Below are 16,722 nucleotides of genomic sequence, written 5' to 3'. Positions count from 1 at the left end.
AAATCTGTCAATCATCTTATGTCAAACAATAGTACACAGATCAAAAAGTGAAATCAAATGTTTATTTCTAAAAAACTAATTTATTTCTATTTATCCAGTGCTTTTGTGTTTTTTAATCGCCACGCAAATAATAGAACCTTCTGCCAAGCAATGTATTAACAGTAAAATGTCTCAAGGACCCGAGGAAAATCCAATCCATACAGATAAAGATATTGTAGCTATTTCCAAAGAAAATGGCTCATTATGCGAAATTACTGATAATTCAGGGGTGGTAACAAACGACGCCTGCTCTGTTGTGGGCTCTGCATCATCTGATTCTGAAGAGTCGCCGTCAAAGCATTCGGAAACTTTACGTCAAGACATCGAAAGTATATCAGCCAAAGTTGTTCAAAATGAAAGTGTCTCCACACACAGTAGTCTAGTTTCTCATTCACCCGATAGTGATGATCTCAGTGACGTCCTAGTTAATCGTAGTGACACTCAGACAAACGAAAATAATCATGTCTCTTTGGACAAAGATGATAATGAACCAATTGAAGTAATAATACAGCCTTGTACAAAAGAAAACAAAGTAACATTCCCAGCTACTGACCATGATGATAAAAACAATTTTGACTTAAACACTGATTTGAATAATTTCACTAACAAAGCTTTAACAACATCTACAACAAGTTTAGATCACCAAAGAGTTCAGGACTCAATATCCAAATCACCATTAAGTCGTAGTGCTGAGGATATTTCAAAAGTAGAACTACCCCAAGAGAAATTGAATTTAAGTGCAAAAGAGTTGAATACTGAAGAAATACTGGCACAATTTGTGAGCCAAAAACCTAAAGCTGGTGCTACACAGAAGATAATAGACAGTCCACAGATTATACAAAATTTAGATGTGAGATATGCTAAAATACCAAAAGAGTTATTATCCCAAGATTTAGGCAGTATTGTAAAGAATGTACATGGCATTTTTTCATCTGTGAGTGGCAGTCTGAAAAGTGCTTATAATAGCAGCCAAAGAGTTTTGCCACAACAAAAAGCTCCTGTAAAATTAGTTAAAAACTTGCCAAATGGCAAAGTAATGAAAGATATATTCGAAGATGAATTAACAGAGGACAGGCCACAAATAATTAGTGTTGAAAAAACAAATGAGTCTGAAATTCTGAATACGAAGTCTGATTTGAATTTGGAATCTGAGGGTGAGGATGTGAAAGGAGATGTTTTGAAGTTACAGGTAGAATCTTTAGAGAAGTTGTTGGCGGAACAGAGAAAGGAGAATGGTTTGTTGAGAGACAGAGTAAAACAGCAGCTAGATGAGTTACAAGAGAGAGATCAGACTTTTAAAGAGCTGGAAGTGAAGTTGGACTTGGTGAGTTAATTTTAAAATTGTATTTTACAATTTGAATCAAGTTAATTGCAATTTTTCAATTAACTTTAATGATTTCTGAAAATCAAGTGTAATCAGATCTGGACATACACATTTTAGTCATCTTTTAATAGATTTTGTTAAATATTAGTCACTTCTTTATGTTACTCTGTAATGGCTTAAAATTACCAGAAATGATATTTTCAGATTTGACGGCCTCTGTGGCGCAGCGGTATTACGCTTGTCTGTGACAATGGAGGTCCCAGGTTCTAATCCTGGTCAGGGCATGATGAGAAACGAACTTTCTCTGATTGGTCTGGGTCTTGGATGTTTATCTATCTAAGTATTTATTATAAAATATGGTATCGTTGTGCACAGGGGCGTGTTGGTCCCGACATTAATGTATGGGAGTGAAAGTTGGGTATGGCAAAAGAAGCATGAAAGCAGAATAAATGCAGTGGAAATGAGAGCGTTAAGGAGTATGATGGGTGTGAAATTGAGTGACAGGATAAGGAACAGCGTGATAAGGGAATGTTGTGATGTGAAAGAAGATGTAGTTACAGGAATAGAAAAGGGTATGTTAAGATGGTTCGGTCATGTGGAGAGGATGAATGAAAGCAGGTTGACTAAGCAGATATACAAGGAGAGTGTGGAGGGAAAGGTCGGAGTGGGAAGACCTAGACGAACGTATCTTGATCAAATTAAGGACGTCCTGGTAAAGGGTCAGGTCAAAAGTACCCGAAACCGCCGAGCTTGTATGAAGAGAGTTATGATTGTGGACGAAGCGAAAGAAGTATGCAGAGATCGTGGCAAGTGGAAAGAGGTAGTCTCTGCCTACCCCTCCGGGAAAGAGGCGTGATTTTATGTATGTATGTATGTATCGTTGAGTTAGTATCTCGTAAACACAAGTTTCGAACTTATTTCGAGGCTAACTCAATCTGTGTAATTTGTCCCATATATAGATGAGCAAGCGAGTAGAACAAGCGGAGCGTGAAAAAGACGCTGCTGTGATGCGGTACGCGAGTGTAGAATGTGCCGCTATAGAAGCCAAGCGAGCCGCCGAGAAGGCCGCAGCGGCTGAGAGAGCGGCTGTCAGCGAGACGGAACTGCTCAGCAACAAGCTGAAGTCCGCTCACGTGGAGAAGCAGAGGATCTGTCAGCTTTATGATGACAAGGTAACGTCTGTGTTGAATGATTTGAATTGAAAATTACATACATATACATATAGTCGCGTCCATATCCTTTGCTTGGTAGATAGGGCCAACAGTCCTGAAGAGACTGACAGGCCATGTTCAGCTGTTTGGCTTTATGATAGAATTGAGATTCAAATAGTGACAGGTTGCTAGCCCATCGCCTAAAATAAGAATCCCAAGTTTAAACGCCTTTCCTATCCATTGATGTCATAAAAGGCGACTTAGGGATAGGTTTATAAACTTGGCATTCTTCTTTAAGGCGATGGGCTAGCAACCTGTCACTATTTGAATCTCAATTCTATCATTAAGCCAAACATCTGAATGTGGCCTGTCAGTCTGTCAGGGATTTTTTTTAATGAAGACTTCTCGCATGGATATGGCTGGATTCTCTTAAGTTTTTTTTAAAAATTGTTTTTATTGTCAACAGTGTCACGAATTGTCCAATAAAGAAAGAGAGGTCGCGAAGGTGCGTGAGGAGTTGCGCGAGCTGGAGGGGAGGCTGAAGTGGACCCAGAGCAAGCTGCGGGTGGAGATGGACGCTTACAAGGTAACCAGCTGTGCCCGCGACTTAAATTTAATTAAATAATAATAATTACTTAACGATAAATTGTTAAATTTATTCTTTAAATCCGGTTCCATGAAAAATATCCGGTTAAATGAAAAATATCCAGTTAAATAAAAAATATCCGGTTAAATGAAGAATATCCGGTTAAATTAAAAATATCCGGTTAAATGAAAAATCCAATAAGTCCACTAAAATACTATACGTATGTATTGTTATAAAAATTATTTCCTTTTTTAATGCGCAAATGACTAACTGACGCTTATAAGGTAATTAGCTTTGCCCGCGACTTCGTTCGCGTGGAATAGTTATTTTGGGCATCATTGAAGCCCTCATGGATGAATAATTTGCCCCGTTTTCTTTTTTCACATTGTGATGTTATATAGCGTAAAGCCTTCCTCGATAAATGGTCTATTCGACGCCAAAGGAATTTTTCAATTCGAACCAGTAGTTCTTGAGATAAGTGCGTTCAAAGAAACAAACTCATCAGCTTTATAATATTAGTAATAAAAGTGTTTTTATGATCAACGAATTATTATTACTACTTATATACATATAATCATGTCTTATCAAGACTGTTGGCTGTGTGTACCCCGCAAGGAATATAGACGTGACTATATGTATGTATTTAACAAACACAAGTTGCTGGTTTTCTGGTATACAAGCATCCGCTCAATTCAGACACCAACTCTCGTAATCTTAACTACCTATGTTATGTGTACTTACTGCTTAAGATTTGAAAGAAAATAAAATATTTGATACTCATTTCTATCATTAAGCTAAATAGCTGAACATAGCCTTTCAGTGTTTTTAAGACTGTAAGCTCTGTCTACCCTGCAAAGGATATAGACGTGAGTATATGTAAAATATTTGATTGAATGCTTAAGATTTGAGAGAAAATAAAATACTTGATTGAATTTTAATGTAATTAACATGTTGTCACCAGGATAGTTCAGAACGCGCCGAGAAGCTCTCCCAACAGTTGGCGGAACTTGAGGCCGCTAAAGAGAACGCCGCCGTCAACGCCGCGGAGTTGGCGCGGACAAAGCAGTTAGGTGAGACTAGTATTATATAACTTGTCTATTTGAACGTATAACATAACATAAAATCACGCCAAAAAACCCCGTCCTGACTTCGCTTAATATATACATACATATGGGCACGTCTATATCCTTTGCGGGGTAGACAGAGCCAGCCAAAAGTCTGAATGGCCACGTTCAGCTATTTGGCTTTCAATTATTGAGATTCAAAGAGTGGCAATTTGCTAGCCTTTCGCCTAAAAAAAGAATCCCAAGTTTGTAAGCCCATGGATGTCGTAAAAGGCGACTGAGGGATACTCAGTCGCCTTTTACGACATCCAGAGAGGGAAAGAGATGGAGTGGTCCTATTCTTTTTTCAAAATTTCATTAGAATCGGTCAAGCCGTTTCGGAGGAGTACGGGAACGAACATTGTGACACGAGAATTTTATATACAAGATTGTTATAATTTACCAACAGAAACGGAACTAAAGGAATGTCGTGCAGATCTCATACTGTGTCGCCATGAGAGAGAGGAGTTGGAGAAGAGATTGACAACCGCCAACCAGCAGCTGGAGAGCTGTCGGCGAGAGCGGGACGGATATAGCGAGGCTCTCACTCGCACTACTGCCGAGGTAAATCTTAACGTCGGAACCCAGTATTTGTTCACCATCCTACAAATATATCCTACTACTTCCTACTACTATTATAAAGGCGAAAGTTTGTATGGATGTTTGTTACTCTTTCACGCAAAAACTACTGAACCGATTACCATGAAATTTGGTATGTAGGTAGCTGAAGACCCAGAATAACACATAGGCTACTTTTTATCCCAGAGTTCCCGCGGGATTGATAGGGTTTCCATGCGGACGAAGTCGCGGGCGGCCTCTAGTACTTAATATTATAAAGCTGAAGAGTTTGTTTGTTTGTTTGAACTCGCTAATCTCGGGAACTACTGGTTCGAATTGAAAAAATATTTTTGTGTTGAATAGACCATTTATCGAGGAAGGCTTTAGGCTATATAACATCACGCTGCAACTATAAGGAGCAAATAAATAATGGAATATGCGAAAAAAACGGGGATAATTATTCATCCTTGAGGGCTTCAATGATGCCCAAAATAACCATTCCACGCTGACGTAGTCGCGGGCACAGCTAGTAAATTACATAAAACTAAGTTAACCGCCGCTTCCAAAGCGTCAGTGCAGAATAAAGCGGTCACGAACTGCACTGCAGCATTGTCTTCACTAACGTCAACCACACAACGTGGTAAAAAAAAATGTCCGAAGTTCGCGGCGTACAAATACAAATACTTTATTAATTTATTTGCTATAAATGCGGTACAAATATAGGTGTTATAAAGCATATACATTTCGCGCATTTAACCAGTCATGGAATGCAAAATGGCGTAGTACCACTTGTGTCAAATATTTGCAGGTGGAAAAGCTGAAGATGAGCAACCTTCAGCTCGAGGAAGAGGCTGCCGAGCTGGCCGCCCTGAGGGCCCAGGCCGCATTGGCGGACACGCTCAGCGCTCAGCTGCAGAGGTCATTTATTCAATTGTCTCCACTCTAATGCCGTGTGGTTCCAGACATTAAAGATAAAGACGAAGACACTAAAGAACAGGACCACTCTCTTGACCATGGATGTCGTAAAATGCGACTAAGGGATAGGCTAATGAAGTTGGGATTTTTCGTGAAGGCGATATAAAGCTGAAAGTGGAATTAGGAAAGAAATAGGGTATCTTTCATTCCGGTAAAAATTTAAGTTCCCATGGGATTTGTGAAAAACGTATATTCTTTGAAGGTGGCGCTAAATTCGTGGCTTTTTTGTGGGTGCCGTTCAATTCAATGCTTTTTGTAGGTGATGCTAAGTTTCGTCGATTTTTATGTAGGTGGCGTTAAATTTATTGCTTTTTGTAGATAGAGGCGCTAAATTCACCGTAAAGACTAGTTCAGAATAAATAATAATATACTTACCTACATTTCATACAACAGGGAATCCGAGCGAGCGTTGAGAGCGGAAGAAGCGCTGGTGGAATCGCAAGCGCTCGCTCAAACCTGCGCTCGGCGGGAGGCGCTCGCGCTCGAGCACGCCGCGCGCCTCACCGCCGCGCACGTCGCCGAGCGCGCGCGTGCGCAGCAGACCGACGGCAAGGTATACTTCCTTATATTATAGAGGTCACTGACTGGCTGACTGATATAGGACAGGTGATAGCGGAATAGCAAGCGGACGCTCGGCGGGAAGCGTTAGCGCTCGAGGACAACGCTCGCCTCAACGCCGGGTGAGCGCGCGCGCAGCAGACCGACTGCAAGGTATACCCACTTACAGGTCACTGACTGACTGACTGACTGACTGCAAAGTGCAGGTGATAGCAGAATAGCTAGCGCACGCTCGGCGGGAAGCGTTAGCGCTTGAGAACACCGCTCGCCTCACCGCCGAGCGAGCGCGTGCGCAGCAGACCGACTGCAAGGTAGGGGGCACTGACTGACTGACTGACGTAGTACAGGTGATAGCAGAATAGCTAGCGCACCACTTTTGATGTAGAAACCCACAGCGGAATTGAAGTGAAAGGGGATTTGAACAGACTTTGCCGTGTGGTTCCCGGTACCAATAGAAAAAAAAGGGGACAAGTGCGAGTTGAACTCGCGTGAAGTGGGTTACGTACGATGTTATCTATCATGTTTTTTTTAAATCTGACCCAAATTTGTTTGTGGTAACTAAAAAAAATGTAAGTTGGTACGCACAATATCGAGTGATTTACCATGTTATTTTAATATCATGGACTTCTTATAGGTTTTCCTATAATCTATAAGGAGAAAACTAATTTCTGTATTTTTTTTCAAAATTGTAGGTTCAGTAGTTTCGGAGATAAAGGGGGGGAATGGTCAATTTTCGTCTATTTTCTTGAATAACTTGGAAACTATTTATTTTAAAATTACAAAAAAATACATTTAAGATCTTCTCAACAAGACCTTTCATTTGATATGCCACACGATGCAGTTTTCAGATTTTTTTTTAATTTTCCCCTACCCCCTCAAAAATGACCCCCCATATACAGATTTCATCTGCTCACGTCACACCTCTGTGTTTGGGTCACAGGAATTGATACGTGTACCAAATTTCAACTTAATCGGTCTAATAGATTCGGAGATAATTGACTGTAAGCGACGGACGGACAGACACACGAGTGATCCTATAAGGGTTCCGTTTTTGTAGTCAGACGTACGGAACCTTAAAAAGAATAGGACCTCTCCATCTCTTTCCTATTGATGTCATTAAAGGCGACTAAGGGATAGGCTTATAAACTTGGGATTCTTCTTCCAAGCGACGGGCTATCAACCTGTCACTTCATATGAATATCAATTGTATCATTAAAAATACCTATTTCAATTGCAATTTTGTTTTGCACGCAGGCCCAAGCCCTCACGGCAGACAACGCCTCCCTCCGGGAACAAGTGAAGGGTCTGGAGGCAGAAGTCAGCAAGCTCACCGCCGCCTTGTCCGAGGAAGTGGAGAGGCGGAACAAGGAGAACCGCGTGCTCGCCAGGAAGGTGAATACATATAAATAAGTGCGCAGGCGCAAGGGAACAGGCCTATCAGTCTTTTCAAGACTCAATTCTATCATTGAGCTTAGTTCTTATCCTGTACATAAGGTCATGTCTATATCCCTTGCGGGGTAGACAGAGCCAACAGTCTTGAAAAGACTGAATGGCCACGTTCAGCTATTTGGCTTAATGGTAGAATTGAGTCCCGTATATATTTATTTATTTATTACCCAAACTGGTTAAAACTGTTTTTCAATAATGGTCTAGCAACCTGTCACTATTTGAATCTTAAATTTCATCATTGGGTCACACAGCCTATTATTTGCTAAACTTTTGTCTTTGTCAATTGGGTTAATCTTTGGATTATAGATAGTATATTATTTTTGATGACAGGTAGCAGAGTTGACGGAAGAAGTTGCCGAAGCCAATAAGAAGCTGGAGTGGGAGAAGGGAGAGAATGGAGTTCTCAAGAAGAAGCATGCCAGCGCTGTGAAGGTAAAGTTCACAGGGCGAACGACTCAATTCAATTCAAATTCAAAATTTTTATTCATTATTATAGGGTACTATCATATCATATCTATACTAATATTATAAAGCTGAAGAGTTTGTTTTGTTTGTTTGTTTGTTTGTTTAAACGCGCTAATCTCAGAAACTACTGAACCGATTTGAATAATTCTTTCACTGTTAGAAAGTCTATTTATCGAGGAAGGCTATAGGCTACATTTTATCCCGGATTTCCTACGGGAAACGTCAACAATGCAGGTGAAAGTTGAATGAGTCGGCCATCTGCGAGCTTTCCGCGCAAACGCTGCGCAAACCAACAAAGATATAGTAAAACAATGTACTAAAGATGTGAAGTACTCATTTTTTGCCACAAAAAAGTCCGCGAGAGCATATATCTATCTCTTAAGGTTTACTTACAATAACCACTTTTATGTTCATTTTTTAAGATTATTTTTTCATTATAAACATAAGTTATTTTGAAACCAATTTTCTTTAATTCAGTATTAATCCTTATCCAAATAAATATGTTTATTACTTTCGGCTTTTCATGTAGACTAAAATTGCCATTTACAGTATATAAATCAGACGAATAGGTTTTGAGATATAGTCGTTATAAGCAATTTGCAGCGAAACATTTAATACGGCGAACCAGCGTTCTTTCTAATACGCGTGATCGCCTGATGTATGACGAAATATGATGCCCAAAATAACTAATCCACGCGGACGAAGTCGCGGGCACAGCTAGTCGCTTAATAATTGTCAAATCTTTTCGTTTCACAACATTGGTTGACGTCAAATCAATTACTTAAAACTAAGTTTACTGCCGCTTCCGAGGCGTCAGTGCAGAAGAAGCGGTAACAAAGTGCACTGCAGCATTTTCTTCACTACCCGTACATCCATCTCAGTTTGGTCCAAAGGTTCGACTGGCAGAGAATGCCTTGTGGCATTAAGTCTCAGATGGACTTTTCTCGATCAAACGCGTCGGGCAAGTGATCGCGAATTTGTATGGAATTGCATTAGTGCCATCGTTTTACCACTAGGTGGCGCTGATCAAATCACATTATAAAGCTGAAGAGTTTGTTTGTTTGTTTGAACGCGCTAATCTCAGGTACTACTGGTTCGAATTAAAAAAAAAATTTTTTGTTGTTTAACACCATTTATCGAAGAAGGATTTAGGCTATATAACATCACATTGCAACTATAAAGAGCAAAGAAGTAATGGAAAATGTGAAAAAAAAAAACGGGGAAAATTATTCATATTTGAGGGCTTCAATGATGCCCAAAATAACTTTTCCGCGCGGACGAAGTTGCGGGCACAGCTAGTAGATTTATATGTATGTATGTATGTATTTTATTGCAGGAGCTAAACCGTGAACTACAACGGGCTTTGAAGCGCTGCGAGCAACTCGAAGCGAAGCTGACACCGCCTGACGCCACCTCCACCAGAACTGGTGAGTCCATTCTCTACGTCACATGCCATCAGCCAATCACATTGCAGTACGCTACGCTATCAGCCAATAGCAGCGAAGTATGCTACGCTATCAGCCAATGGCAGCGGAGATTTTAAATCGCGCGAAATTTTTTAGCGCAGCTTGGTGATTTGAATCCCAATCTATGATTAAGCCAAATAGCTGAGGATGGCCTAACAGTCTTTTCAAGACTGTTTGTTCGCTCTGTCTGCCCCGCAAGGGATAGACGTGATTTTATGTATGTATGTATAAATAAATAAATATATACTGGACAAATTACACATATTGAGTTAGCCTCGAAGTAAGTTCGAGACGTGTGTTACGAGATACTAACTCAACGATACTATATTCTATAATAAATACTTATATAGATAAACATCCAAGATCCAGGCCGATCAGAAAAAGTTCTTATCTCATCATGCCCTGGCCGGGATTCGAACCCGGGACCTCCGGTGTCACAGACAAGCGTACTACCGCCGCGCCACAGAGGCCGTATAAATCTAAATAAAAATAAAAATAATAAAATATAATCATATTATTATTATGTTCTAAACATGCAAAATAATTTACGAATAAACTAACTAATACCTTTAGGGTCTGTGTCGTCACTTAGCAGTGGAGAGAGTGCGGCCGTGGAAGAGCGGTTGCAGAATGGTCACGACGCACTGCCAGATATACAGGTATGAAAACATTAGGTTTAAGATCTTTATTCTCATTAAGAATTAACAAAATTCACTTCACATGAGAATAGCACTATATCTAACTAGCTGTTGCCCGCGTCTTCGTCCGCGTAACCCACACTGAAAATGACCAAGTTTCATACAAACTTGCAACCCCTATTTCACCCCCTTAGGAACAGAATTTCCAAAAATTCTTTCTTAGTGAATCCCTCCTAGTTAAAATCTACCTTCCTGCCGAATTTCATCTTTATTGGCTCATTAGATTTCGAGATTTCGTGATTCCTAAGTGAGTGTTTTTCGCTTTTATATATATATAAATATAAAAGATTAATTAACATCAATCGAAAGGTATGCGCGTACAGATTTACGTATCATATTCGGTGCGGTTACCCTCACTTAAAAATATAATTTTTTGTCGAGCGGTCACTACTTCGAGCGTCAAGTGGTATAATACATTGATGTAAAGCCCGAAGCAACTGGAAGGGACATCGAATCTCAGTATAATTAAATTTTCAAAGTGAACATTCTTAAATCCAAATTATCTATGCATACATCGTCTGATCACCATCACCAGACACGGAAATCATCATCATCATTCATCATTGTGAAGCGGTTGTGGATAAAATTAGATTTAAGTGATGTGACGTCAATTAGTGATGCCATGTAACTATTTTTTTGAAAATAAATCTTTTATATGCTATTAATCCACGTGGCGTTTTGAGTTGAGGGAAATAATACATACATATAATAATAATACATACATAATAATAATATACATACAATGTAATATACATATAATATAATAATAATACATACATAAAATCACGCCTCTTTCCCGGAGGGGTAGGCAGAAACTTTCCACTTGCCTGCATGCTTCCTTCGTTTCATCCACATTCATAACTCTCTTCATGAAAGCTCGGTGCTTTAGAGAATGGAATAATCTAGAAGAAATATGCCGGCGATGTTAAAGTTAATAATTCAATTGACTACAGCGCCATCTACCTACGTCAAATTATGTAATTTACCTCGTTATCGCGATGCACAGAAAGGTTCCAATCGGCCGTGTACCAATGACTGTTTTCGAAGTTATGTACATTAGTTTGAATACTAACCGATGGATCAAATTAAGGACGTCCTGGTAAAGGGTCAGGTCAATAGTACCCGAAACCGCCGAGCTTGCATGAAGAGAGTTATGAATGTGGATGAAGCGAATGAAGTGTGCAGAGATCGTGGCAAGTGGAAAGAGGTAGTCTCTGCCTTCCCCTCCGGGAAAGAGGCGTGATTTTATGTACATATAAGTATATGTATGTACTAACTGATGCTCTTACGGTGAGGGAAAACATCGTGAGGGAACCTGTACATTCACGCGACTAGATGTGTAACCATGATCGATCCAATGCGGATTAGGTTCCTGCAAAGGTTGCCGAGGTCAGATTAAAAACCTCACTCAAATAGAAAAAAAGAATCCTTGGATGGTAAAATTTTGCGAAGATGAATGAAAGCAAGTTAATTTAGCAAATATACAATCCGACTAAAAATACTACCTTATTCTAACTGTATGTTTCATGCATCAGGAACAGTCTCAGTCTTCCATGGTAAGATAACTATAGATAGATCGATAGATAGACTCTTTATTGCACCATAAGAAAAAGAAAAACACAGGTAATGAGGTACAAAGGCGGACTTATCGCTAAAACAATCTCTTCCAGTCAACCTTAGGTAGGGTTACATACAATAAAATAAAAAAATATATTTAGTCTCTGGACTAATGCATGCGATTTTCGAATTTACAGATTAAAGGTTCAAGTTTGTTTGACAAAATATTCGCAAAGGTTAGACTTCAATTGTTTGTAGTTGTCGGTATTTTTAGATCAATTTATGAATTATTTTTTTATTGATCTCTTCTTCCTCGCTATAGTCCCGGTTGCATCCTGACATAAGTAAACCCCGAGCCCCGAAACGCTTGTGTGGAAAGTGCAACCGGGAACACGCAGAGATGAGAGAGAGAGAGAGAGCATCCTCACCACTCCGGAGAGGAGTCCCGGGGTATGCTCTTGACCATAGATCCTGGATTGGGTGAGTCAGTTTTTTTACACAAAGCGACTCCCATCTGACTTCAGTAACCTGTTTGGTTTTTATTATGACGTGAAACGGAACATATATATAGTCACGTCTATATAGACGGTGATAATATCAAGGGATATCCCTTGCGGGGTAGACAGGGTCAACAGTCCTGAAGAGACTGACAGGCCACGTTCAGCTGTTTGGCTTTATGATAGTATTGAGATTAAAATTAATAGAAACGGGACAGTGTCAGTTTTCGCGAGTTCCATGCTACGAGAGCTTGGAAGTACACGACTTTGCGTAGAAATCCTTCGAGTTTACCTTTATCATTGTTATTGTACCAATTAACTTAGTAAAATTCGTTTTTATATTGTTCTATTCAACTTAACTGTAATTGATTATGGTGAGCAATAAACTTATATTATATATTATTATTATCATGATTGTATACCTTCAGGTTCGCGAGCCTGACAAGCAAGCGTTGATCGAACGGATAGTGTCCCTGCAGCGAGCCGCCGCCAGGAGGGCCGAGCGCTGCGAGTTCCTGGAGGAGCACTCCAAGCAGCTGACAGACGAGCTGCGAGCCAAGTCCAGGCTGCTGAGACAGCTGCTGTTGGAGCTGCCGGCCGACACCGTCACTTCTCAGCGGCGGGACATCAACAAGGTCACTCTTATGGCACTCTATACTGTCAGTTCCCACAGGAGCACTCCAAGCAGCTGACGGACGAGCTGCGAGCCAAGTCCAGGCTGCTGAGACAGCTGCTGTTGGAACTACCGGCGGACACAGTCACTTCTCAGCGGCGGGACATCAACAAGGTCACTCTTATAGGACTCTGTACTGCCAGTTCCCACAGGAGCTCTCCAAGCAGCTGACAGACGAGCTGCGAGCCAAGTCCAGGCTGCTGAGACAGCTGCTGTTGGAGCTGCCGGCCGACACCGTCACCTCTCAGCGGCGGGACATCAACAAGGTCACTCTTACAGCACTCTATACTGTCAGTTCCCACAGGAGCACTCCAAGCAGCTGACAGACGAGCTGCGAAACAAATCCAGGCTGCTGAGACAGCTGCTGTTGGAGCTGCCGGCCGACACCGTCACTTCTCAGCGGCGGGACATCAACAAGGTCACTCTTATAGGACTCTGTACTGTCAGTTCCCACAGGAGCACTCCAAGCAGCTGACGGACGAGCTGCGAGCCAAGTCCAGGCTGCTGAGACAGCTGCTGTTGGAGCTGCCGGCCGACACCGTCACCTCTCAGCGGCGGGACATCAACAAGGTCACTCATATAGCACTCTGTACTGCCAGTTCCCACAGGAGCTCTCCAAGCAGCTGACGGACGAGCTGCGAGCCAAGTCCAGGCTGCTGAGACAGCTTTTGTAGGAGCTGCCGGCCGACACCGTCACCTCTCAGCGGCGGGACATCAACAAGGTCACTCATACAGGACTCTGTACTGTCAGTTCCCACAGGAGCACTCCAAGCAGCTGACAGACGAGCTGCGAGCCAAGTCCAGGCTGCTGAGACAGCTTTTGTAGGAGCTGTCGGCTCACGCTCAAGGTCACTTATATTCATTCATAAAATCACACCTCTTTGCTGAAGAGGCAGAGACTATATCTTTCCATTTGCCACGATCCGTGCATACTTCTATAGCTTCAACCCTTTTCGTAACTCTCTTCATGCAAGCTCGTAGGTTTCGGGTAATCTCGACCTGACCTTTTGCCAGAACGTCGATTTGATAAAGGTACGTTCGTCTAGCTAGGCTTTCCCCAATCTCACTTTCTTGCAAATATAATATGAGAAGAAAAAAGGATTAGAAAAATGGGTGCATACGTCTAGTCTGGTGTAAAACGGTAATTTCACAGCGGAAATATCAAAAATGTATAGCTACAAGGTGGGATCATACTATCATTGAAATAACTGACTCAGTAGGTAAGGGTTGAATTACTAACTAACTCAGTAATGAATCTTTAAAGTTCCTATTTTTGTTCCATGCTTATTATAGTTGAGGAAGATTACAAAGGTATGTGGAGAAATATTTACACATTTTAAAGTTAGCTTAAGGTAGAAAGAATCATAAATATGTACGCCATATTGCGAGAAAATTAAGGGATCTTATAAGTTAAGTAATACACGATCTTTTTCAATCCCCGACGAAAAAGGGGGGTGTCATAAGTTTGACATGTCTGTCTGTCTGCGGCATCATAACTCACAAACGGATGAAGCGATTTTATTTAGTTTTTTATTAAAGGTGATTTACGTGCGAGTGTTCTTAGACACGTTTAATCAAAATCTGTTGATTGTTGAAAATATATTTTTGAATTAACCATATACCTACAAAATTTCATTCGAATCGGCCCAGCGTGAAAGCGGAACAGACAGACAGACTTTCGCATTAATAAAATTAGTATCTAAATTTATTTATGTATCACGTGCAAAACTACATATAATGATAAACCATTTATCGTTTACGACTTATAGAAAGAGATGGCGCGAATAATGATAAACCATTTTACGACTTATAGAAAGAGATGGCGCGTCTAGGAGGCGGGGCCATGGCGGCCGTGTGGGGGGGCTCCGCGGACGGGATGACGCTGGACCTCTCTCTGGAGATGAACAGGAGGCTGCAGGCTGTGCTGGAGGACGCTCTTCTTAAAAACATCACACTTAAGGTGGGTAAGCTAATTATGGATTTTTGTCAATTGACAAATTTTTGCTTGACGTATGTTCCTAAGAATATAGGTTTACATACTTGGGATTCTTTTTTAGGCGGCGGGCTAGCAACCTGTCATTATTTGAATCTCAATTCTATCTTAAAGCCAAATAGCTGAAGGTGGCCTATCAGTCTTAACCAAAACTGTTGGCTCTGTCTACCCCGCAAGGGATATAGACGTGATTATATGTATGTATGTACGTATGTTCCACGTCATGTGAAAATGCTACAGTGTAGTTTGTTCCGCCGCTTTTTCTGCACATGCGTTTTGGAAGCGGTTTAAGATATAATAAGACTAATGTTTATGTCAATTAGGTATACCTGGCATCCAATTTTGAAAACAAATCTATTTCTAATATTTTACCGGCATAGAATTTATGTGCCGTGTGGTTCCCGGCACCAATACAAAAAAGAATAGGACCACTCCATCTCTTTCCCATTGATTTTGTAAAAGGCGACTAAAGATTAGGCTTACAAACTTAGGATTATTTTTTGAGGCGATGGCTAGCAACCTGTCACTATTTGAATCTTGTTGCCCGAGTTTGCAGGTTTCCTCGTGATGTTATCCCTCACTAAAAATATCGAGAATAGGTATAATATTTATTCTTAAAGGTACGCATGTAATTTTATTCAAGGAACAGTATAAACGTGGAAATATATGTATATTTTTTTTATATCGCACAGGAAAACATGGACACATTAGGTGCGGAGATCTCAAGGCTAAAAGAGCAAATAAAACAGGATAAGAAATAAAATTATATCACTCGTTATAAATACATATGAGGATTATGTTTTAAACTTTTTTCGTGACGCGCATGTTACGAAACTAGTATCAATGTCATCATGACACTGTAAATTGTATAAATGTAGGGGGAAAAAAACAGATAATATATGTGTTCTAGACATGAACTAGAATGATCAGCAGCTTGGCATTAAAATGGAGAGAGTAGAATTTATTAAAATATAGAGGTCAATTGTGGTTCCCGGCACCAATACAAAAAAGAATAGGACCACTCCATCTCTTTCCCGTGGATGACGTAAATGGCGACTAAGGGATAGGCTTACAAACTTGGGATTCTTATTTTAGGCGATGGGCTAGCGACCTGTCACTATTTGCATCTCAATTCTATCATTAAGCCAAATAGCTGAACGTGGCCATTCAGTCTTTTCAAGACTGTTGGCTCTGTTTGCCCCGCAAGGGATATAGACGTGAACATATGTATGTATGTCAATGTGACACACTTTACACTGTCTATGTTCTTATGAAGGTCAGTGTACATATCAGTTCACAATGTACATTCGCCAGGTTAAACATTTAATAAATGACTCTTGAAAATGTATGTTCGCAGTGACATCGTCAGATATATGTATATGTATACTTTTTGTTATATCCTGTACAATAAAATAACATTTATTCATTCAATATTATTCACGCTAATATTTCTTATGGAACAATTTGCTGACACCACCTATATAATCTGTATTTATATTTTTTTAAAATAAAAAAGTCAGTATTATATGTTTTTTTTAAACAGTTATAAAGAAAATGTTGCATTTATGTTTAACATTCCACGTGAAATAATGTGAATGTGAATTTTGTGACTGCGTAATTTAAAAAATGT

The 16,722-nt window shown here is 40.3% G+C and overlaps 1 protein-coding gene across 2 annotated transcripts; it reads left to right on the top strand.

Annotated features, from left to right (window-relative positions):
• Positions 1-21: 21 nt before the first annotated feature.
• LOC106130108 (coiled-coil domain-containing protein 186) lies at positions 22-16,592 on the top strand. 2 transcript variants are annotated; one of them, XR_009657508.1, is made up of 14 exons: positions 22-1,363; positions 2,323-2,535; positions 2,981-3,100; positions 4,062-4,170; positions 4,613-4,767; positions 5,570-5,679; positions 6,130-6,289; positions 7,549-7,686; positions 8,074-8,175; positions 9,545-9,635; positions 10,248-10,333; positions 12,855-13,669; positions 14,913-15,059; positions 15,785-16,592. XR_009657508.1 is itself a non-coding variant. In XM_060953293.1 (14 exons), the coding sequence occupies exons 1-14, from the start codon at positions 167-169 to the stop codon at positions 15,851-15,853; spliced, it is 2,904 nt and encodes a 967-aa protein (XP_060809276.1). In that variant the 5' UTR covers positions 22-166; the 3' UTR covers positions 15,854-16,592. The 2 variants fall into 2 exon arrangements, 1 of the variants encoding a protein (XP_060809276.1); XM_060953293.1 differs by having other exon boundaries at positions 12,855-13,061.
• The last annotated feature ends 130 nt before the right edge of the window (positions 16,593-16,722 follow it).

The sequence above is a fragment of the Amyelois transitella genome, chromosome 31 (genome assembly GCF_032362555.1).
Source record: "Amyelois transitella isolate CPQ chromosome 31, ilAmyTran1.1, whole genome shotgun sequence".
Taxonomy (NCBI): Eukaryota; Metazoa; Arthropoda; class Insecta; order Lepidoptera; family Pyralidae; genus Amyelois; species Amyelois transitella.
This window is presented reverse-complemented; position numbering and strand designations above follow the sequence as displayed.

Excerpts from the sequence above, each read along its gene's own strand:
- LOC106130108 (XM_060953293.1), top strand. The coding sequence starts at position 167 with ATGTCTCAAGGACCCGAGGAAAATCCAATCCATACAGATAAAGATATT. Across the intron at positions 2,536-2,980 it reads GTCAGCTTTATGATGACAAG|TGTCACGAATTGTCCAATAA; the intron begins GTAACGTCTGTG and ends TATTGTCAACAG. Across the intron at positions 9,636-10,247 it reads CGCCACCTCCACCAGAACTG|GGTCTGTGTCGTCACTTAGC; the intron begins GTGAGTCCATTC and ends TAATACCTTTAG.